Here is a 27,971-nt window from a genome sequence, read left to right as displayed (position 1 = left end):
TAATTAAAATATATAATTTAATAAAATTCTTAATAATTAATATTCTTATATGAATTTACTCAAATCATAATATATGATACTATAAAATATAAATTAAAATAATAATTATTAAATATATTTTAATTAAAATATATAATTTAATAAAATTCTAATAATCAATATTCTTATATGAATTTACTAAAATCATAATATATGATACTATAAAATATAATTTGAAATAATTAATATTAAATATATTTTAATTAAAATATATGATTTAATAAAATTTAAAATAATTATCTAGATTCAAATTTAAGAATTATTTACATGAACAAAAATATAATATTTGTTTCTAAGTTAATTATTTTAATAAAATAATTAAATATTTATATAACGGTGTTCTCATCTTTTGGTATTTTTATATGCAATTTTAAAGATTGAATCCAAACTTAAAAGAATATTTATTTGTAAGCATTTCACCGGTTTACTTCAACTCAATTATTGATTAATTTTTAATAAACATAAATTCAATAACCATTACTATTATCTTCTGAATATTGTACTGAATTTTAGACAATTTTTTATTTTGAGAAAGGAGTTCATCATAAATGCATCACCCCTTGTCTAGTTCTCTAACCAAAGCAGGATAAACAGAATGGAACAAAAGAACATCAAGTAAAAAATAGCTGTATCTATCGAACACTGCATTTCAGGGCTTAAATTAAGCATATGTCCCAGTCCATGATCACACAATTTTGAGACAAGATTGGAAGTTCATTGTAGTTTAGATAATTGATTTATACATGGAATTAATTTCAAGTGTTGTTTACCTCTGATCCTATAGGCTGATATACCACAGACTTGCTATTTCCAAAGTTGAAAACTACCCTCACAGCCGTTAATGTATTAACAAAAAATAATAAGACATGATGTAACTATCTAAGATGTGGGTTCGCTACCGCTCGGCTCATCCAACATCTCAACCACAGGAGCATACTGCACAAGTTAAAAGCAGGAATGGTGAGGGATGATGTTGTTTATATACATATATAGAGAGAGAGAGAGATTGAAGTTCATGGAGATGAAAAAATCAGAGAGAGACCTCATCATTCTCTTCAAAGTAGATTCCATCAACTGCACTTTTCTGCTGGAACTCCCATCAAAGTAGATTCCGTTACAGATTTTCATTTTCCATCCCCATTTCCCATCCCTCTCCCTTTTCCTTACCATCCCTCCTCCTACTCTTATGATTTCCCTTCCCCCTTCACATCGTTGCTTTACTAACCCTCTTCCCCTACTCTGATTCTTTCCCTCTCCCCTACCATCCTTCCCCCTACTCCGGTTCTCTAATAAAGCATCGTTTATCAATCTGGATCCTCTTCTCTACTACACAAAGGGAGACAGTCCCTGCAACAACACAACTAACAAAAATTGCACCACCCAACACACTATTAAGACCCACTTCACATGTATTTGTCCCCAAAAATGCAGCTATATTGGCAAACACATCTAGTGCCCCATTTCTCAGTGGAAGGAGTGAAACCCCAACAATAGTTGGAGGCAACCTAAGCAGATGTGAAAGCTTCTCCAATGAACAACAAAAGTAATTCACTATCGTGTTGCCTAACAGATAAAACAAAGCAGCAAGCTAAACACCCAAAACTACATACCCTACTATCCTAAATCCTTCGCAACCATGAATACCAATGGAAAACTAACCTGTAATGAGCAAATCGGGGACGACTGCGATGTAGAAGTGTTGGAACAAAGAACCTGTAACCAATAAAGGGAAATCGATGTTACAAAAATAATCAGTTTATAAAATTGATCATATACTTTACCAAAGCAGCCTCTCTTTTAGTAACCATTCCTTTAGATTATTAAATATACCAACTTGGCAGCTTTGAATATATATGATTCAAAATGAATATTACAGCAAACATTATGAAAACAAGATAAAAACAAAGGAAATGGGTGATTCCGCAAAATATATTCAACTAAACAACAAATAAACTGTTAAAGAGTAATCATTGTAATATCAAAAGAATCTCGAAAACACAACACATGCTAAGGATGTTAAACACATGAAGGACCAGAAACAAGATAAATCAGATAGAAAGAACTAGGAAAAAAAACAAGAGCTTGTATTAATGGAGGTTTTTTCTTTTGTCTGATATGTATGCAGCTAGTAGTATTTTTAGAGGTTATATATATACAGTCAAAAACACTAGCTGATCTCCATGAATACCAATGCAGCTAGTAGTATTTTTAGAGGTTATATATTTACGGCATTGAAAACGTGTTGAGAATTGATCTCAACACAAATCAAATCCTTCACATATGGGCAGGGTTTAACCATAATAAAACCTCCCGAACAGCCGAGACTTGTGCTAAATGTGGTGGCATAGTCAGCTTAAATGTTTTAACAAGTAGTTACTAAAAATTAAAAAATACAAGTAGAATTGGTTGGCATAGTCAGCTGTCTAGTGCTCCTCTTTTTTTATTTGAATTGTTACAAATATTTACTGGTATTCTTTGAGTAAAAGGTTATATTCCATTTATGTCTGTGGTTTCAACTTTTACCTCGTGGCACCATGTGGTTCTTTTTTTTTCCTTTGGGTTACAATTATCATCCTGTATTTAAATTCTATAAACTCAGGGAGTTATGCCACTAAATTTATCAGCTAAATTATAAAAATACCCTCAACTCAGAAGTCATCTATTCACACTAAGGTTCTTTTCATAATTTTATTAGATAAAATTGGCATGCTAATCCTCTATGTAACTGAAACTTAACTACAAGGTTTTAATTGGAAAAGAAAAAATCATAAGGTGCTATGTGGGAATGGTTGAAATAGGAGTTGTATAGAATTTACCCCATATATTTTCAGCCTATGGTGTTCATACAGCCTATCTGAGTCTAGAGTAATTCAGGAGTGTCTCAATATATGTATATCAGGTGAGATTGTAATGTAAGTAATAATGAGCATTTTGTGAATACAAATAAATTATACAAGTAAATTGCTAACCTAAGTAAAACTTAATGTGTCAATGGTTGTATACATTTCTATTGGTTTGGTCTTTGTCTAAAACTGTCATTCAAATCTTACAGGCTAAAAGCATATTAACAACCATGGTCCAGATTGTTTTCTTGAATTTTCTTCCAACCTAATTTGTATAATGCTTTAGTATGTTATTATTTGAGAATGTTTTGCTAGTATTGATATGTGTTTGCTTGCATTCTTAATTTCTGGTTTTAACAGTTGTGATATTAAAATAGTGCAACTCCTATCTGAATTTCGGCCCCTTTCTATGAATTTCATATTTTGTATGTTGAATAAGCAGTTTAATCGAATATCAGCTAACATTTTGTAGGCATATTTTGTTGGGAGGGCTTTGACTCAAAAGCTGAAGGAGCTTATACCTAGACAAATGTTTAAAGTACCAATTCAAGTAAGATGCGCACACTTGAAATATTATTGAATGTTTTAACAAGTAAGGCAGAATTGCTCTTTATGAAGAAAAAGAAGCAGAAAGTACAAATCCTTGTTTAAAGAAGAAAACTAGGAATTGTGCAACTTTTTTCAATCATCTGCATTATTTGATCACACTGTGCAAGCAAAGCATATGTTTCAATCTAAAAAAGCTTTGCAAAGTAAAAAAGAATCCATGCAGATCAGCAAGCAGTGATCTTATCGGCTTTACTGCTTTGCTTTACAAGTGTGAACTACATTCACACCATCAATATGCATCACTTAGCATAAATTTATTTCCCCTCGCTTCCACCCGATCCTTGGGATCGATTAGTATAACAAGCAAAACGTTCTGGAACTAGCACCAAAAAATGAAACAAGCAAAACGAAGAAATAGAACTAGCAGAAAGAAAAAGAGTTAACTCGATATTCAAGCGAGTATTTAGCACCAAAAACAAAAACGAAGAAATAGAACTAGAAGAAACAAGCAAAGGGAAAATTCTGGGAAAAAACCCAACTCATTCAAAAAATGGCTGAAACTATTATTACGAAAAGATTCATGTAAAATGCTTCAAGAAATTAAAAAGTTTATTCATACCTCAAAAACCAAACGCCGAGACTGAGAGAAGAAACGATGAGGACAGAATCATCAACGAAAGCAGTGGGAAATGGGAGGAGAAATTATGAGGACAGAAGAGGAGAGGGTCGGGTAGGGAGGGAGGGTAAAACAGAGAGTTGGGGAGGGAAGCCGGACGTAATACCTATTACTCGATTTGGGAAGGGATTAGAAAAGCAGGGAATTTGGGGATTAGGTGGGGATTGTATTACGCGCGTAATACCTATTACAGCGAACCAAACGCCGGATTAGGGGCGTAATGTAATAGCCGCGTAATTGGTCAGTAATGGATTACCTAATACACTGAACCAAACATGTCCTAAGTGTTTTTACGTGAAGAAACACCCAGTCATCACCTACATTTCCTCCATCTGACACTCCCATTTCACCAACAGGCGGAGGTATGGCAGAACGACACCCATGTGACACGGTCGGACCTTCTTGAGACAGAATCGGAGGCGTCGACAATGGGGCATCAGAATTCCGATGATAGCGGTAGTAGCACCGTTGGGCCAGATGCCCAAAACGATTGCAAATCTGACACTGAATTCGAGGGCGAAATGTTATCCCACGTCCTCGAGGGGACGAACGACCGCCACGGGCTGAGCTTTCCACCACGTGCGACAGTGCGGGCTCAACTAGGTTCGCATGGAAGGAGATCTTCTGGATCGCACGGTTTTGTCTACTTTCGTACTCCACAAGGGCATTGACAAGACGTTGAAAAGATATGAGGCCAGTCGATAGCGAGGCGAAGGAGACGACGGCCTAGGACTCCAACGGCAGTCCGGCAAGTATGATCTCGATCCTCTCTTCATCCGAGATTCGCGATCCTAAGGTCTCCAACAAAGCACAGAGATTCTTAATCTGAGCAATGTAAGTTTTAATGGACATGTTACCTTTCTTTAACGAATGGAGTTCATGCCAAAGGCGCGACTGTTTGGCACCTGTGTCGGCCGCAAAGGGGTCCGGTTGCCGTGGTCCAGACGTCGTATGCCAACTTAGCATCAGTGAAGGATGGTAGAAGCGACGCACGAATCGTGGAGAGAAGCCACAAAGTTAGAAGTCGGTCTTATTGTTTGAACACTTGAACCGATGGATTTGGAGATAAAGATCTGTCTATAGTTTGAATGAACCGAGCTGGTGGAGGTAAGGTGCCATTGAGGAATCAAAGGAGATCATAACCATCTAGAACTAACTTCACTTGTTGCTGCTATTGCATATAGGTTTCATCAGCAAGCTTGACGACATCATGACGTGGGAATGAATTAATCACACGATCACCATTGAATGGTGCAAGACTCCGCTCAACCGAGGCGGAATCGGTGGAGTTTATTGTGGCCATAGATCCCAAAATCAACTGGCGACTGATACCATGTTAGAAACTACGTAAGATTAATGAACAAATGATTTAGAAGCAAAATTTACTAGAGTAGATGATAAACTGAAACTGATTTTAACTTCTGAATCTTGAATATTTCACTTGCTTTCATTCTTTTTAGAACTGTGTCAATTCGATTTTAACTTAACTATAAACACCCTTAGTAAAAATAGTATTATTGAGCACATGTAAGTACAGTATGTTTTTTCATTAAAAAAAAAGTGTCAATTAGTACATAACTTATGGCACAAGTTATATTTTTTCATAACATAACAACTTTCCAGAAAGCAATATATTTTCATTACAAATATTTTTTGAAAAGTTATGTTATTCAAATAAATTAGTTCAAATGCAAAGAATAATTATTATGATTATTACGAAAAAAATAAATAATAATTATATTTTAAAAAAAATTAGGTATAGAGATTAAAACTCTTATTAAACACTATCAATTGAACCTAACTTTTAATTACTAACCTTTAATTACAATATAGAGATTATAATACCCTAAATTTTGGTTTCTGAGAAAGGATAAATATTTCAAAAGTGAAATTAGTATTTGGAACTCTGTGGAGGAAACTGAAGCTGCCAAAGCTCGAGAACTCAAACCGAAACAAAAAAGAAAAAGAGCTCTTACACCCCCAAAATACCTAAAAAGAAATGGCTCTGAAATTCAATCCCATCACTTTTCAATCTCAGAAACTCCCTTCATTTGCTCTTCCACCAATGGCCGGCCTTAGGTCTCCCAAGTTTTTCATGGCCTCTACTCTTCGTTCTGGTTCCGAAGAGGTCGATCTCAAGAAGCCTTTCATGCCTCCTAGGGAGGTGCATGTTCAGGTCACGCACTCGATGCCACCTCAGAAGATTGAGATCTTCAAATCTTTGGAGGACTGGGCTGAGAACAACATTCTAACTTACCTCAAACCGGTTGAGAAATGTTGGCAACCCCAAGATTTTCTTCCAGATTCTGCGTCTGATGGATTTCACGAGCAAGTCAAAGAACTTAGGGAAAGGGCAAAGGAGATTCCAGATGATTACTTTGTTGTTTTGGTTGGCGACATGATCACGGAGGAAGCTCTTCCAACTTACCAAACAATGCTTAATACCTTAGATGGAGTTCGTGATGAAACAGGTGCTAGCCTTACTCCTTGGGCAATTTGGACAGGGGCTTGGACTGCTGAAGAAAACAGGCATGGTGATCTACTTAATAAGTATCTCTACTTGTCCGGAAGGGTCGACATGAGGCAAATTGAGAAGACAATCCGGTATTTGATTGGATCAGGAATGGATCCACGTACCGAGAATAATCCTTATCTGGGATTCATCTACGCATCATTCCAAGAAAGGGCAACTTTCATCTCCCATGGGAATACTGCCCGGCTCGCAAAGGAGCATGGTGACATCAAGTTGGCTCAGATATGTGGTAACATTGCCTCTGATGAAAAGCGCCACGAGACTGCATATACTAAAATCGTTGAAAAGCTCTTTGAGATCGATCCCTACGGAACAGTCCTGGCTTTTGCTGACATGATGAGGAAGAAAATCTCCATGCCAGCACACTTGATGTATGATGACCAAGATGACAATCTTTTTGATAATTTCTCAGCTGTTGCACAGAGACTTGGGGTTTACACTGCCAGAGACTATGCTGATATACTAGAGTTCCTGGTGAACAAATGGAAGGTGACGGAGTTAACTGGACTTTCAGCCGATGGGCGTAAAGCTCAGGATTATGTGTGCGGACTTCCGCCAAGAATTCGAAGGCTGGAAGAGAGAGCTCAAGGAAGGGTCAAGGAAGCACCCAGGGTTCCATTCAGCTGGATATTTGATAGAGAAGTCCAGCTCTAAGGCTTTTTTAAGTTTTCTGAAGATGAAAAATGGTGATTTCAGTTTCCTGCAACAGAGGTAGAAGTTTTCAACATGCAATTTCTCTTTTTAAATCCCCCCATGTAATGTTGCTTGCACAAGTTTCAGTCAGTCAGATTCAAGTTAAAAGTTTTAAACTGTATAAAAAATGTTTATAATCCGTTAGTACCCAAACCAAAATGGCTATGAACTAGATCAAATTCAATTGATTTCCGATCAGTTATATACAGACTTATGCTTCCATGAATTGGGTTGGTCAATTGGGTTTTAATGTTTTGATATAGATTCGGTGAATTTAAGTCTGGTTTTGATGACTTTTGGTTTGAGTTATACCATTTTAATTTTTCTGGAAATAAGTATTTGGAGAGAAAGTATAATAATGGAATTTAATGAGGATTAAATTGTAAATTTGTGAAAGTTGAAGGAATAGAAGTGAAAATTTACTATTTTTGAAAGGGGCAAAATTTGAAGAAATATTTTTTTATGATTGTGGCATGGATATTTATTGAAATGTGGAGTTGCAAAATTAAGATAAGAACTATATTGAGTAAAGTGGAAAAATATATGGCCTAAAAAGTAATTTTTTTCATTTTGTGAAGGAAAGACCTAAATAAAAATTTTCTATTTTAAAATGATATTTGAAGCGCAATTATGATGTTAAAACACATAAGCTCATGAATTATAAAATTTCAAGTAAAAATGTGATAACTATGGAAGAAAAGTGGAGGAATTTAATTGATTGGCGAAATAAGGATTAAATCTAAAGAGAGGGAAAAATGTAAAGATTTCTAGAGGAGAGGTAAAGTGGGGTGGCAGCAACTTGGGCAGAAAAAATAAAAAAAGAAAGAAAAGGAGAGAAGAAAGAAGAAACAGAGAAAAAGAAAGAAAATTTTCCCTAAACTTTTCTTTGAGTTCTACCTTAAAATCATAGCCTAAGTTCATATCCTTGAGTGTTTTGAGATCATTTTCTACCATAGAAATCAATTAGTTGAAGGAGAAAGCGAAGGAAATCATAGGAAAGTGAAGAAAGAGGTAAGTACTTAATTGAATTTAAGCTTGTTTATTTTATTTTGAATGTTTGAGTATTTAAAATTTTAATATGAAAAAGAAAAAGATATAATTATGAATATTGAATATTGAATTTAGTAGTGAATATGAAATTAAAGGTATATTACTAATGTAAGAAATGATAAAGTGATATTTTCGTGATTAGTGAATTTCATGAAACTAAGGATTAAATTATAAAGAGTTAAATTTTATTTATTTTTCTTAAATTGATAAGTGAATGGATGTAGAATAGTGAAATTATTGTAAGGAGAACTAAATTGTGAAGTGTATAAAAGGAGTTATGTGAAACCAATATTGTGATTAAAGACTTAAATGAAATGTTATGTGATAGTATTGAAGTTTAAAGTAATATAATAATTATTAAATTTTCATGAATTTAAGGAGTAAATTGTAAAATGTTCAAAAGTTACTATGTTTGCTAAAATAATGAAATAAAATATTTAAGTGAAATGTTATAAGAAAGTAAAATGCTTAATGATGGTGAATTGAAATCTAAAGTGTTAAGTGTTGTGAATATATGTTATATTTGTAATTTATGAATTGTGAATAAAATGAATATGTGAAATAAAAATGTAGTGAATGTGTTCATGTGAGTCAAAGTGAATAAGTAATATGATACAAAGTGGTATATGTGTGATATATCAAGTATATTATATGAAAGTAATATGTGATTAAATGCCTTAATGAACTCAGAAGAAATATGATATATGATAATGAAATGATTTTGAAGGTGAGAGGGTTAGGGGTTCGGATGGGAATAGGGTTGGTGATACGGGGATCCAAAGGGGATTAAAAGAGGAGCATTGGTTTATGTGATATATTTACTAGAGTTCCCGTATATTCTTTCTGAAGTTCTCGTTATTAAAGTTCTATTATAGGCTAGGAGTTCGTGTTTAGCCTGAATCTCTACAATGTATCGAAATTACTGAACTCCTCTAAGATTCACTATGAACTGCAATAGTGATATGCGACAGTAAAAATGTTATAGTGATAAATGTGTTTCAGTAATATATGTTAATTAAGTGTTAAATGAAACATATGAATTAAGTTGTAACACCCTATACCTGACCCGATCGACAGGTCTGGTTACAAAATGTCATGTCATCTCCGAAACAAACTATGAAAAATTTGCAACTAGAATGTACGAATAACTTGAATAAAACAAACAAATATGCCTTCTTTAATCATACTTAACTTAGTTCACATATTGTCAATAAAATATTAACATGATTAATTAGCTGACTTGCTAAATGAAAATACAACTATAAATTTCTAGTTTAAGAAAAAAATCTTAACAAGCGGACTTATGAAAAATTAACAATAATAGCTTTAATATTTTGAATCGATTTCTCTTCGTTGTAAATAAAATACACAAGTTCATACTTAGTTACAAAAAAAATTCTAACCCTGAGGCTCAACCTCTAGGTCGCCCCACTATATGAATGTTAAAATTAATAACACAAGTTCGCCTAAGCTTGAACAAATTCTGGCTTGACCCCTCTTCAACTCATTATATAAACCATTATAACTGGAAAAACATAACAAAAACTAAGTAAGTTCGAATAAACTTAGTAAGTTACTAATAAAACATACCCTTTATGAATTTATAAGTTAGAACTTCAGGGGTCAAATCTCTTGTTTGACATCACTTGCACAAGTATAGTTCGCACATCTTACTAGCGTACTCTTGTTCTCCCTTGCATTGGCTCAACTTGAAAATTTTTATACTTTCTACATTGACACAATTCTTCATTTCTATCGCTCATGCTATAGGCTACAATGCGGAGTGATTTCGCTTACCCATTTGCATTAATTTTATACAAGATCAATTGTTACCTTATTTGCCAGCAAAACATATACGAATTACGTTAACAAGTATTATCATTGTAGATTAACTTACAGAGGATTGATTCCAAAAAACTCATGCATGGAGATTCACACTTAGAGAATTTTTACTTGCGGATTTACATATACAGTCTTATATACGTGGACTTGAGATTGTCCAATACATACTTGTAGACCATACTTGCGAACCTTTATATGCAAAAACATAATCGTACATTCATATAAGCAGGTTCTTACTTGTGAATTCATTCTTAAATGATAGACACTGCCAGAATCTTGTTTGGAGAATAGTCACTGTGGACACTCGATTTAAAGATAGTTATTGGTGGACTCCTACATGAAAGAATATCCCTATGAATTTTGGCTTGAGAAAAATAATTTATACGAAATCTCGTAGCTTGAATATAATGACAAACTCATGCGATCTCTTGCTTGGATAATAGTCCATACTGACTCTTGAGAAAAATAGTTTCTTTGAACTTTTAAACTTGAAACATGAATATAAGATCAACTAACTACCATAGCTTGAATCATAAGGATAAATCCAGTGAACGATCATACATACGGATTCATATAGAAGATTCATTAATGCGAATTCATTTATGGCGAACTCACACGTGCAGATCCATAGATGAACATTTACATATAGATGCAGATTCGTATATGCGAACTGTTCCACGGACTTCCACACAGAGAAATTCCATGTATAACTTTGTCATGAAGCTTAGAGAACAAGTCCAACGGGCTGTTGTAACTTGAATAATGAGATAAGTCCAACAGACCACCTCATCTTGCATGTGCCCATGTCTGTGGGACTTGCTTACATACGTAAGGCTTTAAGCCTTAGACTCTGCAAAGTCATTACTTGAAAGAACCCACGTAGGGTTATCATAAACATGTGCGCATATATCTTCGTACAATCCAATCGAACCTCAGCAAAACCAAATATTATATGTATACATTCTCCATACAACCCGCTCGAACCTTTACAAAACTAATAACATGTGGCACAAGGTGCACAACATGACATTTCTTCAACTTCCATCCGCTATTACATGACATATCTTCAACTTCCATCCACCATTACATACCTCCACACTCCGATATCATTTATTTTTACAACTGACATATAACAAGCATTCAACTAAACATATTGTTAATAACACAACATAGATCATACCAAACATATCACTTATCAGACTATTTCAATGATAACCTCATTAGTAATTACTTTACTAGTGACAGTTCATCAAAACAACATACTTATACATACAACCAGACACGCATCTGTACATCATCACTTTGCATGCTTCAACCATATAAAAAACATCCCAAAATAATTCAACTCCTCACCCTTAGTAGAATATGAAGTCAAACATACCACAACAACACAGTTCTGATATACATAAAACTACACTGAGGATTTGAGTTTAGAAACTCACCAACAAAATTTCTGAAAGCTGATACCAACTATATTTGCTTAATTTTTCCCTTTTTGCTTAAGCATCCTTTTTTTCGGTTAGCTAAGCATAACAACCACATTAGAATAAAAAAGAAGGCATACATATGTAAGAAAATCATGATTCATTTGCATGCAAAGAAACTTTAAAGGTTAACTATGACCTTAATCATCATAGTACAAATTTAATGAAGTAAATTGAAATCCTAAATTTTTCTTCCCTTTTCCTCAATCAAAGATATAGAAGAGTTAGAAAGATTATCAGTTTACTAAATTCTCAATTTCATAAGCTAATACGTTAGTTTCTCCTCCCATGCAAACCGTTCCTTAAATTTTCTCTCTTACAAAACAAAACAGAGAAGAAGATAGAATAAAGAAAATGAATACAGAAATGAGAGAGTGCTCCCAGAAGAATGACATCTATCCTTATATAACCTTCTCGCACTTGATCACCAAAACCAATTCATCAGTATCAAAATTAATGTTCTTTATCATAATATTTCCCACTAAAGTAAATGCTCAGTTCTAATTTAACGAAACTAATAGTTGAAATCTGACCAATTACCAAATCAGTTAGCAAGATTCACATAATTACACTAAGACCCTTATAAACAGAAAGTTTTATAATTAGATACCTAGAATTACTGTTGTACTTATCCTTTAACATTTTTGGGTGTGACATAAGTGTTTATAATATTTCCCACTAAAGCAAATACCTAGTTCTAATGTAACGAAACTAATAGTTGAAATCTGGCCAATTACCAAATCAGTTAGCAAGATTCATGTAATTACACTAATACCCTTATAAATAGGAAGTTTTATAATTAGATACCCAAAATTACTGTTGTACTTCTCTTTTAACATTTTTGGGTGTGACATAAGTGTTTATGTTATGTTTGTGATATGAGAAAAAAATTTTGATATGTGAACATGAAAGTTGATCAGTGATTATATGTGTTAAAGTACAAACTATAAGTTATAAAGTTAATTTAAATGATTTTATGTTTTGGAAAATGAATTAAATGTTGGATCTAGTGCCCTAAGTATAGTATTTTCGTCTATGTATACTTGTAAATTTTTGAATAGATTGGTTAATAAAATAATTTGTGGATTACATTAATATACTTTGTGTAATATCCTCATGTGGTTTTTGCATGCAAAGCAAAATAGAAGCAAATATTAGCTCACTGGTAGTCTAATGTTTAAACTAATACTAAATGGTATTACATGGTCGGATCGTAACATGGAAAGACAACTTATATTAGTAGACGAATCTAAATGTGTCTTTAATCTAATCAGAAATAAGTAAACCGATTGAAAGAATAATATGTCATCTATCAAGCCCAATTGGGGACATGCTTTGTTTTAGGCATCAGAACGTGTAACAACTTGTTTTCAATGGTACCAGAAATGGTGGTTTTGGAACCCCATTTTTTGATGATTGAGTTAGTAAATATTATTTATTAAAATTTACGAGTCCATTATAATGTTATAATAAATTTTGGTATGATAATTTTGGTGATTTGATTATTAAATAGGGTACAAAGACTAAATCATAAAAATCGAAAAAAAACTAATTGCTATTGATTTTTATTAGTTAAAATGCTTAATTAATATTTTTTGAGCGTTTAGGTGGTAATTAAACCACTTTCAAGGGGATGGACGGTTAGCGCCTTTAATTTTAAAGTTTTTACATGTTAAATTTTTATTAAGTTAATGTATTATATGTTAAAATAAACAAAACAACATTTCCACTTTCATTCTTCTTCTTCCTCACCCGAAATCACCATTGTTGAGTTAAGGATTTTTTGACGAAGCTTCTTCTTATTGCATGGTATAAAAATCAAGCCCGTTTTTCATAAATTTTATGTTTTTGAGATCATTGTAGCTTAATCTAGCTAGCTAACTTGGGTACTAATTTGTAAAACTATCAAAGATTTTAAATGCTGCTATTGTTTCTTTTGAAGCTTTTTAGATGTTAAATGGTAGAAATTGAAGCTTGTGTATGAAATAGGACTAATTTGTAAATTAATATTTGTTAGTTTTAAGTTTAGGGACTAATATGGAAAAATAATGAGATTAGTATGAAATTTTTTCAAATATAGGCACTTGATAGTTGTGTAAGGATAATATTGAAATCATATTAAAAATTAGGGTTTAAATGTGCAAGTTATAGTTGTTTCGATTTTAGGGACTAAATTGAATAAACTAAAAAATTTAGGGAAATTTTGAAAAATGGAATTAAGCTATCATATGCATAGTATAAGGAGTTTTAATATATTTATAACTGAAATTTTAAATGAATTATTATACAGTTTAAGAATTAAATCAACTGGAATATAAATGCGAAAAAGGAAAACTTGCATAATAGCCTTTGACGTCATATATGTTGCTTTTTTTGGCTAAGTAAGTTTGTGTAACACTTATTTTGATTTATACTTGTCATTGTAGTATGGTATGTATATAACTTGTAGTTGAATTGCTATGGAATAATGATTTGATTATTGGATGGACTAAATTGTAAAGTATAGTTGATGACTGTGATTGAAAATAAAAATGTATATAATTGAATTATATGTATATGATGATGTTCAAAGGACTAAAATGGTATAGATATGAATTGAGGCCCGTACAAACTTAGTGAAAAACTAGGATACAAATGACATGTCATTAGGGCGTATAAGGTATCGGGTACTGGTTTTGGATGTTTTACCAATGGCTAAGGTCCAGCATGTGTTGTGAATCCTTCAAAGTTTGTGTAAGCAGAATCGAGTAAAGTTTTCATCGCGACCCACAGCTCATGTGAGCAGGCCAATTTTCACAGCTCATGTAAGCACTTATATTCACAGCTCGTGTGAGCAACTCTATCTCGAGTATCTATGGTTATTTCCTTATAAATTTTTGGGCGAAAATAGGGTTTATGATATGGAAACGGAAGAATGAGCTAATTATGATATGAATATGGTTACATGAAACAAGTATGTTTAATATATTATGATTCATTTGCATAAACTATGTTTTATACTTAATTTGTGAAGTTGAACTAACCTTGATGGATGGTGAAATTGCATAGATGGTCAAGGAATACCATGTTTCGTATTTACATTTATATATGTGTTTAATTCATGAGTTATGTTAATGTCGGGTAAGTTGTGTTAATGTTGTACAAACTTACTAAGCATTAAGTATGCTTACTTTTGTTTGATCATTTCGGCTCGGTTATAAGTGGTATGTAAATTGGTGTTTTTGGGCTATATGTGCATATGCAAGTAGGAGGCTTGGATTGGTTTCTTTTGATGTATGTATATGGATAGACGAATGTTGAAGTTGAATTTAGGCTAGTTGATAGCCTTGTATATATGTATATGAGTTGGTGTTTAGATCATGTTCCAATTATTATGTTATAATGTTTGATTTGGTAATGTTGTGAATGACAAGTATGCAAATGAAGTTATTGTATGAATGTTTAGGACTATGTTTATGGTGTGTTTTGGCATGTTTTGAGTAGGTTTAATATTGATTAGTAGTACTGGATAAGATTTGGAATAGTTGAAATAGGTAACTTGCATCTAAAGGCTCATTCTTACTGTACATGGTTTGGCACATAGCCTTGTGTCTCCACACGGGCGGATGACAAGGTCATATGATCACTAGGGTAGAGTATTTGATGGCCCACACAGTTCCTGAATGTCACATGAGCTAGCCATATACTCGTGCAAGTACTGTTCATATGGTCATTATTTTTGCACATGATTCCAGTTAGTTACACGGCTCTCGCACACGACCATGCGACTTTTGTTGAGATTTTGCATTTTTGGTCCACACGGTCTCAGTGAGTTACATAATCGTACGACTCTATATCCACACAGCCATAGTTTTTCATACGACTATGTGACCTCTATTTGTAAAATTTCCATACTTTGTACTAGGTTTTCAATTGACTTATTCTTTGTCCCCAAATTGAGTTAAAAGCTCTCATAAACTTGTTTGAGACTCGATTTTGATTGAGTATGATTTCAAATATGAATGTATGATATGTTTGCTATTTCTTTCAAGTTTAAAGCTGATTATAGATATGTTCCATTCCATTAATTGTTCTAACATTCTATAGCTCGGGTCCGGTGACCGAATCGGGTGAGGGGTATTACATCAGGTTGGATCTAAGAAGAATTGATTTTGAATCCGTTTATGGATATATTCACTTGTGACGTTCTAAGTGTGACATATATTAATCCTAAGTGGATGGCAAACTATGTATGTGTGACTCATATACTTTGATGTAAATAAAAGTCTGAGTTTAAATGAATAAGGAACTAAAAGCTGGTGCGTTGGGTATACGACTTCTACAGTATGTAGTGTCATTTATAATAGTGAAATTCATAGCTTGAGATATAGGTAAATGATATCCTCTCATTGGCATTACATGGTTGATGAAAAGTAAACGTGGCCATGTATTGTTCGTCTTTGTGATGAATGACTTGATTACTATTTGATAGCAATTGATTTTTCATGAAGGAAGATGTAATGGTTACGATAAAATAAAATAGAATCATGGGAGAACGAATTTATCCCAAAAAAGATTAAGGGTATCCTATGAGGGTAATACACTTATGACAAGGTCATTGGACGAACACTGATCGAGTTGCTTTCGTAATAGTGTATCGTTGGGGAAAGTTCAATCACGATACTATAGTGGAATGACTTTGTGACTAAATGAGTTTATAATTAGTAGCTGAAAAGATGACACTTAATTATAAATCATTTGAACCTTAATTGCATATGTCCAATTGGGCCCTCCACTAGCTCGTTAAAACCAGAAATGAATTGCATATTGAATTAAATGAACATAAATGAATAGAAATGATAAAAATGGAGAAATAGAAAATATTTGGAAATGAATATGGTTTTCTCAAAAAATAGAAATAACATGGAAATGAATCTATGGTTTTCAAATTAAATAAAGTTTGAAAATGAAAATAAATCATTTGGTCATAGTGACTCGTTGAATGTAAAAATATTAAATGTATTTTCTTATTGCTTCTTTTACGGTAAAGTCTTCATGATTTTATCGAAGTTAGAATTGGTTGAGAAAATTATTAAATTGGGAAGTAATTTATTTAAATTAATTTAAGATGTTTATTTTGGGAAATAGAAAAACAAATATCAGGTTAGGTTGAATTATAAAATACTAGGTTAAAAGTTCAGGAAGTGCTTATAATTGGACCTGATATGTGAGAGGCCCAAAAACCCCTTATGTTTAAAGAGAGGGACAACAAGCCCTAGTTTGTTTAACTAAGGTTGCTGCCCCCTATACTTCTAATTAGATTAGGAGCTCATTTTTCTATCTGAAACAGACTTCTACAATTCAACTGGGGTTTCACCTATTCTTCATATAAATAGATGACACCATAGGGCTAAAAAATACAACTTTGAGATATTGTTATTTTGTCCAAAAATAGTGAGAATTTATTTTCTAAATATAAATTCTATTTTTCGGAAAAACAATTCTACCGATTTCTGTTGAAAGAGATTTTGGTTTCACACTGAAAGTAAAAAAAAAAACTATTTCTAGTTTAATATTTGATTTGAATCGTTCGAGTCTACACTTGAAGTAATTCATGGTACGAGAATAGCGGAGAAGGTCATTCGGTTGAGAGCCAGGAACAACAAGGATCAGTCTAGCTGAAAACATAGTTGCGATTTTGGTAAAGGGTTTATTACTATAAACATCACAAACCAATTCAGTTTTTAAAATTTTTATTTTTCGTTATGCAAGACAATCGTTTTCAAAATGAATTTTTTTCCAACATTGAAATTTTAAGCATATTGATGAAAGAAACTATGAGAATAAATGTTATTAAAAATTTATTTAGATTATATATATACATATATATATATGATAAGATTGAATTCAATTGAGTACTTACCAGGCTATTCACGTAGCTTATCGCGTTTATTTTAAACGCATAGGTGAAAGACGTAGATAAAAGATACAAGCAGTACTTCTTCATGAGGATCCCATCAACTCTCAAAGTTCAAGTTCTTTTTGGTATATATATAAATTTTAGACTTTAGAGATGGTATGTACTTAGGTTTAGTATGAATGTGATTTCAAAATATGATTATGTGCTTAAATGTAGCATCTTGTACTAAGATGTATTATTAGTTCAGGTAAGAGGTGTTACAGAGATTAAATTCATAACTTTCATAAAGTACAGGGACTAATAACATAATTTAACCAATATATAAATGAAGGTACAACTAAATATATTTTTGTCATTTACCTAAAAATAATGTTGAGTGCTTACTTCTCAATTCCAAAATCTGTCCTTTTGTTGGCTCCGATTGGGAAGCTAATAAGGTAGCTTATATGCTTACAAGGGTAACCTTATCTTATGTGACTCAGTCTGAATGGAAAAGTCCTCATTCTAGTTTTTCCTGAATTTTAAATCACGATGCTATATTTGATCTATCTGATGAAAGTAGAGAATGTTAGAACAGGATGTATATGATAAGTTTATCGACTTGGGACTTAGTTTTTGTCCTCTCTTTTATTGGCTCACATTCTCTTGGTTTGGTGTAATGAAATTAATTTCCTATAAAAAATGAAAATAAACTATTTATCATCACATAGAATTTTCTTTTTCTGCCTATTACTTATTTTAAATAATAATATATTTTTTATACAATGGGGAGATAAAGCCACTCAAACGATTATTTGATAAAAACTTTAACTATCTCCACACATAAATTAAAATTAAAAAAATAAAATAAAAGAACTACTTGTATATGATATGATTACATTATTATCTTAAAATATTTTGATTTTTTACTTTTTTTGGTCAAAACTAAAGCATTCATCACTGATAATAATAATTATTTCTCCCGTTGTGAGTAATTTTCACAAAGTTAAATAATTAATCGTGAAATGTACTTCATTTTTATAAAGAAATTGATTGAACCCTAATTTTATAATTAATAAATAAGATCAGTAATTATTATGCTACATCTCACAGATGATATTTTATTATTTTAACTGCGTGAGTATAAATGCGTGCCACTGTCAAATATATTTTTTACTGTACCTAAAATAAAATTAAAGTAAAATTTTTTTAAAATTCAAAAAAACTTCTGACAAAAATAAAATAAAATAAAGCAACCATGACACGTATACGTTTCCCATTCTACTGGCACCGACTAGATTTCCCAATTTCCACATGCTCCTCTCTCTCCAATAAATCCCCCACTCCTCCTCTCATTTTCTTCCTTTCCTTCCTTTTCCCACTATACCCAATTGTTGCCTCCACTGTTTCCTCTCCCAACAATGGTGGCATCAAACTTCTCTCTTGCTTTGACACTTGCTGCCATTATATCTGTCTGGTTGGCCGCTGATGCCGCCCACCACCACCACACGGCGTCGGCTCCTTCCCCTTCCCCTTCCCCTTCCTCTTCCTCTTCCTCCGTGGACTGTTCCTCCCTCATCTTGAACATGGCCGACTGTTTGTCCTTCGTATCCAGCGGGAGTGAAGTGTCGAAGCCTGAAGGAACTTGTTGTTCTGGCTTGAAAACTGTGCTGAAAACCGACGCTGAGTGCTTGTGTGAGGCTTATAAGAGCAGTGCTTCTCTGGGTGTCACTCTGAATGTCACCAAGGCCATGAGTTTGCCTGCTCTTTGCAAAGTCTCTGCTCCTCCTACTAACTGCGCAAGTGAGTGACTTAACCTTTTCTTTCCTTTTCAAACCTATGTACTAGTTTGTTTATAAACATAAATTGTGGAATCTTGACTTAGATAAAATCACGAAGCCCCCTTTGGTTATTCTTGGGTAACTAAAATGTGCCATTTTTTGTTGCAAATTTCTATTGTAGGCAAAGGGCACGTTTGAATTTTATGTATTATGAAGCATCCTTTTCAAGTTTTCATGCATTCATTCATTAACAAGGGGAAGAAAAAGAAGAGATTTTGGGGATTTAGAACTGATAACTGAAACTGTGTTTTTTTTTCCTTTGCAGTATCTCTCACACCTGCTGGTGCACCAGGTCTGTTCTGATAAATCTAATCCTTATCTTTTCTTTGAAGTATTTCAATGTCATCAAATCTTTTGTTCCTTTCTTAAAATAAAGATTCTAATTGATGGTGAATCCAGTTTCATTTAAGAACTCAAAAAGCAGTCAAGTCACGCCAATTCCAACCCTTAAAATCCAAACAGGCTTGACCTATGGTGACCCTTGATTTACCATAGCATTTGACTTAGTTTCCCCTACCAAATTTGTAGGAATGCAACCATCAACATCGGCCAGGGCGCCCACAGCATTGTCAGAAGGAGCAAATGAAGTAGCCCCTGCGCCAGCTCCTGGTAGTTCAGGCTCCTCATTGCTATCTGTTTCAGCGGGATCACTTGTGGTAGGCCTCATGATTGTTTTGGTGTCTGGTTGGAGGTGAAGGAGAGGGGGTATCATATGAAAAATACCCGTTTTGACGTTTAGGGACATGATTATAGGATACCCGTATTTAAATTTGTTTGCCTTTTTTGTGTTTTGATGTGTGGTTGGAGAATGAAGATTGAAGCATTCATTTAGTGGGTTACTGGAAAACTATGATTTTAGGTTTTGGACCATCCTCAGGATACATTTTTTTTTATGATTAGTTCCTTTCTCATTTATGTGTCTCATTTATGTGTCTGTGTTTTAGGCTGAAAAAAACAGCCGATTACGGTGAAGTTGACGCCCTAACAAACAAATCAAGGTTTTCACGATAAGAGCGTCGAGTCAGTCGAGGGTTTCATTGAATTACAAGAGGGCCTACCTTCGCCCAGCTGCACCGACACTCTGATGGGGCTGGATATGGAGTCACTGTTCTCTCTCTCTTAAAAGAAAAAAGAAGATTAACTTACATTTTAAACAAATGACTCATTCATATATAAAGATTAAACTATATCACACTTATGATATAATTAAATTTTTTATATGTAAAAATATTTTTTTTTAAATTTACTCAACAATGATTATAAGCGGAATGTTAAATAACTTATATAATATTACACTTCAATAAAGTCTCCCAACTGGTTTCGAGCAAATCAAATAATATCATCATCCGAGGTCCCACATAAAGACCATTTGACCTTCACCATGACCCTCCCGTTAGTAACTTGTCTAATAAGCAAGCCCACTCATTAATTTTCTTATTAAATCCCAAGCATCACATCCCATTCGAGATGACTTTGGTCACATTATAATGTCACTCTATATAGGCCTATAGCGTTATGTCACTTGCTTGTGACCAACTAATAACAACTTGACATGTGGTACCTTGAAGACAGGGGATAAGGGACGACTATAAAGTTAGGAGCCTAAGGAGAGAATGAGATCCAATCTACAAAATCTCCACCTCCTTCATCGCTTTCCCTTTGCAGCTCTGTGTGATATGCATAGGCTCAATTTGACTTAGAAATCTTTTCAATAACAAACCCAAAAATCAATATCCCAAACATTAAAATTGATCAAAATAACAATTTTAACCCACAAATTGATCAAAACAACTTAACTAGAATTTCAAGGGTTATTATTATGACCCATATGGCAGTACATAGAAATATTCCTATCAACAAAGATATCATGAGATCTACCCTGGTTACCAACCCCAAAATTAAAGAAACACAACCCAAAACCAAAATGTCAGCTCTCAACAATTCTCTAAGCTCCAAGAGCAATTTAGAAGCTTGTAGGAGCAGTGTAGACAGTCTCAAAAGCTCCAGCAGCAACAGAAAACATACCAACAACAATAAGAGCTCTTACAACGTAATATTTAGGAGCTATTAACAACCTAATGTACTGCTAGGAGGCAGTGCAACGATAAGGAGGAGAGAGCCTCTTCGGTCGGGAAGGGGCAGTATCATAATCTATAACAAGGAATACGTTAACGGAGAAATGAAGCGGAAAGTACCAAAAAAAATTGGCAGGGATGTCCCACAACGTGGGGATTCGGAATATGTACCCCCAACATGTTCCTTTGCAAGAAGCTATGTGGAGAAATGAAGTTAAAACTTTGCGCAAAGAAATGCAGGATCTGCGAACTGCTCAGATGGGTAAATGGAACGGATGTCGGATGCCAATGACCTTTTGGCTCCACTCATTACTAAATGGAGGCCTATGAGGGTAAGAGCGATCCAACTGATCACCTGTCGTAGTATAGAAGCTACATGGATGTCCAGATAGTTTTAGATGAGTTAAAGTGGAGAGTCTTTCCAATGACTCTTGGAGAAAATGCAAAATATTGGTACAATTCCTTACAACAAGGGCTGGTTAAAAATTTTAGCAAGTTGTCAGTGTTATTTGTCAATCACTTCCTAGCCAACAAAATAGCCCTGAAGTCAAAAACTAGTCTACTAGCAGTTCATCAACAGCTTGGAGAATCAAACAGAGAATTTACAATATTTCTGGCCTTGAACATAAGCATCTCAAGGACATATTGATGATTAACAGGTCGAAGAAACTTTACCAGTTATATGAAATAGAAGGTAAATTAGCAGAAACTGAAGAAATAGATAGTGCGACAAGTTCAAGACACAGTTCGAGCTCTTCGTCATAAGATTTTAATCAAAATAGGAGACAGAAGCAAAGTAGAAGCCATGAAAGAACACACCAAGCACTACGATTAAACATGAGGGGCAACAATCTCCGAGGTTCTCCTCTTATCAAAGCTGACGAGTAGCCAGACATCCTCAAGAAAAGCTCCGCAGGCAATTACATTTCACTGATGATCAGAGACAGTGCACGAAGGGCTCTTGGAACAAGTTTGAATTTTACACCCCTTGAAAGCCCCCATATAAAAAATATTGTGCCAAATCGAACACCTGAGAGTATTGGAACCCCCTCCGCCTACGGGGCTAGGCTCGAGACGACGCTTCTCGTTGAGATATATAAATGTTGAGTGAGTTTCTTCATTAAAATTATTTAATGTACATTAAGATTAGTGTTCTAATTTATTATATAAAAAATTAGTGATGTAATTTATAAAATTTTAACTTCAAGGGTATGTAAAATTTAATTTTAAATTTTGTGACACAAAATTAACATTAAAAGAAGAATATGCAGAATACTTACGCTACGTTTGATTGGGGTAAATGGAATAGAGCTGTAATAGAAAAGAGATGCAATGGAATAGAGTTATAATCAATAATTCAATTGTTTGGTACAATGGAATGGAATAGAGCTGTAATAGAAAAGAGATGTAATGGAATAGAGTTATAATCAATAATTCAATTGTTTGGTACAATGGAATGGAATAGAGCTGTAATAGTATTCTTTTATTTGATTAAATGGAATATATATTATAATAGTATAAGGAAAAATGCTTAAATGAGATTATTATTGTTGTTATTATTAAATTTTAATAAGATTATTATTGAATATAATTTAATAAAAATAATAAATAAATTTAATATTTTTTAACATAATTATTATTAAATATAATTTAATAAAATAATGTATAATTTAATAACATTCTTAATATAATTATTATTAAAATATGAATTAATAAAAATCATAATATATAATATTAGAAAAATAATATAGAATCTATTTTATTATTTTTAAACGACAATGCATATTTAATGTATTAAAATATCGTTAGCGAAATAAATAATTTAATTATCTTTTAAACTAAAAAGCAAAAGATTAAAAATAATAAATAGCTTGAGAATTATATTTTACATCTAAAAATGTTCATACATCAACTTGCAAATTATCTTGTAAATTATCCAAATATAATATTTTATATCCAGTTGCGGATTATCTTGTGAAAATGGCTCGTAGCAATGAGGATGTTTTACAATTGTTTGAACAACCTCCAAGGGGTTTTGGCTTAGGATTATGTGATTCCTATTTTATGTTTTCTTATCACCAAAAAGAACATTATACTATAAATGATACAAATTCCCCTGGGATTAATGATTATTATGGGTCAAAAAAAATCTAAGAACAAGCACATAGCCCATAAGAAATTTGGGTCCGAATTAAAACTTATCAGATCTTGAATCCTGTGAGATGATCCGAAAAACGCTTCATTTCTTTTTTTTAATGGATTAAACTATTAGAAATTTTCAATTTTGTCAATATATTGAAGGGAAAAATAGTTGAAAAAGAAGTGAAAACGCAAATAGAGTGAGTAGGAAATGGGATTAAAAAAGGGTTTAAATTAAGTGGAGAAGAGATAAGTTGGGAATTTGGAGAGAAAATGTAACGCCCCGTACCCGAGACCGTTACCGGAGTCGAACACGGGGTGTTAACAGACTTAATTCATTTGCTTACACAGTTCATTTTAAAATTTCCAGACAAGCTGGCTAACTGCATCACAGTCACTTTAAAAATCATATCTCGAGTTCCAAAACTCGAAAACCGATTCCATAAATTTTTCCTGAAACTAGACTCATATATCTATCTACAAATTTTTTTCTAGAATTTTTGGTCAGGTCAATTAGTACAGTTTATTAGTTAAAGTCTCCCTTGTTTCAGGGTTCGACTACTCTGACCTTCATGCATTACGACTTAGATATCTCCCTGTACAGGGCTTCAATGCTTATGCCATTTGTTTCTAATCAAACTAGACTCAAAAAGGAATCTTTAAATATAAGGCATGACTTCTAATTATCTCTGGTTAATATATAGTGAATTTCCAAAGTCAGAACATGGAATCCAGAAATCGCTCTGGCCCTGTTTCACGAAAACTTAAACATCTCATAAAATACGGCTCATATGGTCGTTCCGTTTCTTTCATATGAAAATAGACTCATCAAGATTTGATTACATAATTTATTCATTATTTAATTACATTTCTACTATTTTTAGTGATTTTTCAAACTCACATCACTGCTGCTGTCAGCATCTAGTTTAAGGTAAATTTCACCTATTTCATAGTTTTCCATGAGTCAACTAGCCATTTGTCATACATAGCACCAAAATGATTGTGATTAACCATTCCAATGGCTAATCATTACCAAGCATTTCCATACCACTCAATGAACAAGATACAAAATGATTATAATGCTATGCTCAAAATATGTATAAGCCATTTTCGCATGGCTATCCGAATATATACATTACCAAAAGGTACTTGATTAACAACAAAGGTCAGTCCTATACATGTCATTATCAAAGTTCAACTAAAAGAGTACCAAAAGGGCTTTGATAGTGTGGATGAATTCGACTTTGACACTCCCGAGTCCGATAGCTGACGAACAAAATCTATAAAACAGAGAATCAAAGCAACGGAATAAGCATTTGAATGCTTAGTAAGTTTAAGTAATGAAATTATTTACGACTAAAGTATAGCGTTCATATGACTAAATGAATAATTGCATATACGCATATTCCCAAAATCACACTTACTTCACGCTTCCACCAGTATATTCATACACAAGGGATCAAACCTAACTAAGGCCAGAAGTTTGTTAATCAATTGAGCGAATACTATTTAAAAGAAAATCAACTTTCCGATGCATATACGAAACATACCTTATTGTTTGGATTATGAGCGTATTAATTGAAATTATTACAGCAAGATCGCTCATTTCCAAACCCAAGTACCTTCGGGATTTAACCGGATATAGCAAATCGCACAAATGCCTTCAGGACTTAGCCCGGATATAGTAACTCGCACAAATGCCTTCGGAACTTAGCCCGGATATAGTCACTAGCACAAAATGCCTTCGGGTCTTAGCCCGGATATCGTCACTAGCGCAAATGCCTTCGGGACTTAGCCCGGATATAGTCACTAACACAAAATGCCTTCGGGTCTTAGCCCGGATATCGTCACTAGCACAAATGCCTTCGGGACTTAGCCCGGATATAGTCACTAGCACAAAGTGCCTTCGGGTCTTAGCCCGGATATCATCCGAATAATCATGCACATATATCAATAAATCATAACACATCTATTTTTCATTTTCGTTACTAGAACTCAAACACAAGACACTTATCAACCATTACCATTTTCGGCTCAATAGCCACATACAAAGAGCATGATCTCTTTACACATCCGGCTACTAGTCATAGTATAAACTAATTACCTCGATATATTCGATTACTTTTTCCTTTCCTTTATCGGACTTAGTTCCCCTTTGCTTTTGAGCTTAATAAAACAAATGAATTTATTCAATTACTTATCCAACTTTACTATATACAAATATCTATTTATTAAGATTCATTTCAAACTAAATATTAGGTAACCGATCATATATTCTCCCCATAGTGATATTCAAACATTGTAGCCAAAGAATCACAATTATCGAATGTTTAACTATGATCGGACATATGATATTGCCCGAATGTCTTAAGCTAATTACCGAACCTATTGCCTCAATTCATGTACATATCGAATATAGTAATCCTTACTTGAACTATTAGCCAACCTTATCAAATGAACAATTATACTTAAAATACCATATATATGTATATCTACATAAATGCATAGATACTATGTTATCAACAATTATTTCCTTGCTTAGTAGCCGAACCAATATACAAATTAATTCATACAGTCAAACGAATCAATAATAGACTACCCTTAATCATATCTACCCGTCACATTTACTCTACTTAAACCGAATGAACTTGCACATAAAGTCCTTGGCTGAACCTCTCTAAACACAAGTCAACCAAAATCTTAATATTTATCTTGTGTATAACCTTATTTACCTTCCAATAATCATAACAATATCAAACTCTTAATATTTATGTACAAAGCCAAATCTTAATATGATCCAACCTCCAACTCATTCATTTCGATCACTCACACGGCATTTGTTCAATTCATTAGACAAATCTATGTTTGGCCATTGTACATATGAGCATTAAAATTTATAATTTGACTAACTTAAACCCTTCTCTTCAACAATTCTTCATAAAACATAAAGACTATAACCCAATCTCATCCTTTAATAACTAAAACTGAATGCTCAAACCATCACCAAGATTTCAAAATTTTGACATGGGTTATGTAAGAAATTAGCTAATTAACTAGAAACAAGCTTAAAATTTTTAAAAAAATCTAACACAATTTACTAACCTCCCTTAGGCTTAAAGTGACCGAAACCTTCTCTTCTTCCTCCCTCAAGTCACGGCAATGGAGGAGTAAGGATGAAACAACTTTGGTTTCTCCTCCCACTAACCTCATGTTTTATTATTCTTAATTCATTATTTTATTTTGTAAACTAAAAATGTTAATAGAAAAATACATATTATCAATAATAGCCCATACCATGGCCGGCCACTACTTATCATAAATGGAAATTTGACATGCAAATCCATCATTTTTACAACATGCATTAATAGATCCTTATAGATTAACCTATCACATTTCAAAAGTGTCACACATAAGTCCTATTAACTAAATTCACATGCAATTGACTAAATCGAAGCTTAAAACTTTCACACATTCATATTCACATATTTTAGACAATAAATATCATATTCAAATACTTCAGTGACTCGGTTTAGCGGTCCCGAAACCACTTTTCGACTAGGGTCAATTTAGAGCTGTCACAACTCTCCCCCACTTTAAGAAATTTTCGTCCCCGAAAATCTTACCGGTAAATAGGTTTGGGTATCGTTCTTTCATAGAGTTCTCGGTTTCCCAAGTAGCTTATTCGATCTCGTGTTTGAGCCATAACACCTTTACTAACGGAACCCTTTTGTTTCGCAACTCTTTCACTTCACGAGCTAGGATACGAATCGGTTCTTCTTCATAACTCATATCGGCTTGAATTTCAACCTCGGAGGGATTTATTATGTGCGAAGGATCAGATCTGTAACGTCGAAGCATCGAAACATGAAAAACGTGGTGAATCTTCTCGAGATCAGGGGGTAAAATTAATCTATATGCCACTGGACCAACTCGTTCGGATATTTCGTACGGCCCTATGAACCTCGGACTCAGTTTGCCCTTACGGCCAAATCTGAGTATCTTTTTCCAAGGTGAAACTTTAAGAAACACTTTGTCTCCCACCTGATACTCAATATCTCTTCGTTTTAAACCCGCGTACGACTTCTGACGATCTGATGCTGCCTTCAGACTTTCACGAATTATTTTTACTTTCTGCTCAGCATCTTTAATCAAATCAACTCCGAAAATTTTACTTTCACCGAGCTCAGTCCAAAACAATGGCGTACGGCATTTACAACCGTACAAAGCCTCGTAAGGTGCCATCTTAATACTTGATTGAAAACTATTGTTGTAAGCGAATTCAATCAAAGGTAAATACCGTTCCCACGAACCACCAAACTCAATGATGCA

At 33.4% G+C, this 27,971-nt stretch overlaps 2 protein-coding genes and 1 long non-coding RNA gene across 4 annotated transcripts; 2 read left to right on the top strand and 1 right to left on the bottom strand.

The window, feature by feature from the left end:
• Positions 1–655: 655 nt before the first annotated feature.
• Positions 656–4,386, bottom strand: LOC107921284 (uncharacterized). 2 transcript variants are annotated; one of them, XR_001691006.2, is made up of 4 exons: positions 4,051–4,386; positions 1,699–1,752; positions 1,082–1,400; positions 656–975 (listed from the first exon to the last, which is right to left on the bottom strand). It is a non-coding gene; the product is annotated as an uncharacterized lncRNA (long non-coding RNA). The 2 variants fall into 2 exon arrangements; XR_001691004.2 differs by having other exon boundaries at positions 1,082–1,752.
• A 1,603-nt stretch (positions 4,387–5,989) lies between these two features.
• On the top strand, positions 5,990–7,588 carry LOC107920978 (stearoyl-[acyl-carrier-protein] 9-desaturase, chloroplastic). The gene has a single exon (XM_016850818.2). It carries the CDS (start codon positions 6,107–6,109, stop codon positions 7,292–7,294), a length of 1,188 nt encoding a protein of 395 aa, XP_016706307.1. The 5' UTR covers positions 5,990–6,106; the 3' UTR covers positions 7,295–7,588.
• An 11,271-nt stretch (positions 7,589–18,859) lies between these two features.
• Positions 18,860–20,339, top strand: LOC107921069 (non-specific lipid transfer protein GPI-anchored 11). The gene is made up of 3 exons (XM_016850921.2): positions 18,860–19,390; positions 19,694–19,720; positions 19,957–20,339. Exons 1-3 carry the CDS (start codon positions 19,009–19,011, stop codon positions 20,121–20,123), a joined length of 576 nt encoding a protein of 191 aa, XP_016706410.1. The 5' UTR covers positions 18,860–19,008; the 3' UTR covers positions 20,124–20,339.
• The last annotated feature ends 7,632 nt before the right edge of the window (positions 20,340–27,971 follow it).

The sequence above is a fragment of the Gossypium hirsutum genome, chromosome A12 (assembly GCF_007990345.1).
Source record: "Gossypium hirsutum isolate 1008001.06 chromosome A12, Gossypium_hirsutum_v2.1, whole genome shotgun sequence".
Classification (NCBI taxonomy): Eukaryota; Viridiplantae; Streptophyta; class Magnoliopsida; order Malvales; family Malvaceae; genus Gossypium; species Gossypium hirsutum.
Note: the sequence above shows the minus strand (reverse complement) of the source record. Positions and strands in the feature narration are given on the sequence as shown.

Excerpts from the sequence above, each read along its gene's own strand:
- LOC107920978 (XM_016850818.2), top strand. The coding sequence starts at position 6,107 with ATGGCTCTGAAATTCAATCCCATCACTTTTCAATCTCAGAAACTCCCT.
- LOC107921069 (XM_016850921.2), top strand. The coding sequence starts at position 19,009 with ATGGTGGCATCAAACTTCTCTCTTGCTTTGACACTTGCTGCCATTATA. Across the intron at positions 19,391-19,693 it reads TCCTCCTACTAACTGCGCAA|TATCTCTCACACCTGCTGGT; the intron begins GTGAGTGACTTA and ends TTTCCTTTGCAG. Across the intron at positions 19,721-19,956 it reads CACACCTGCTGGTGCACCAG|GAATGCAACCATCAACATCG; the intron begins GTCTGTTCTGAT and ends CCAAATTTGTAG.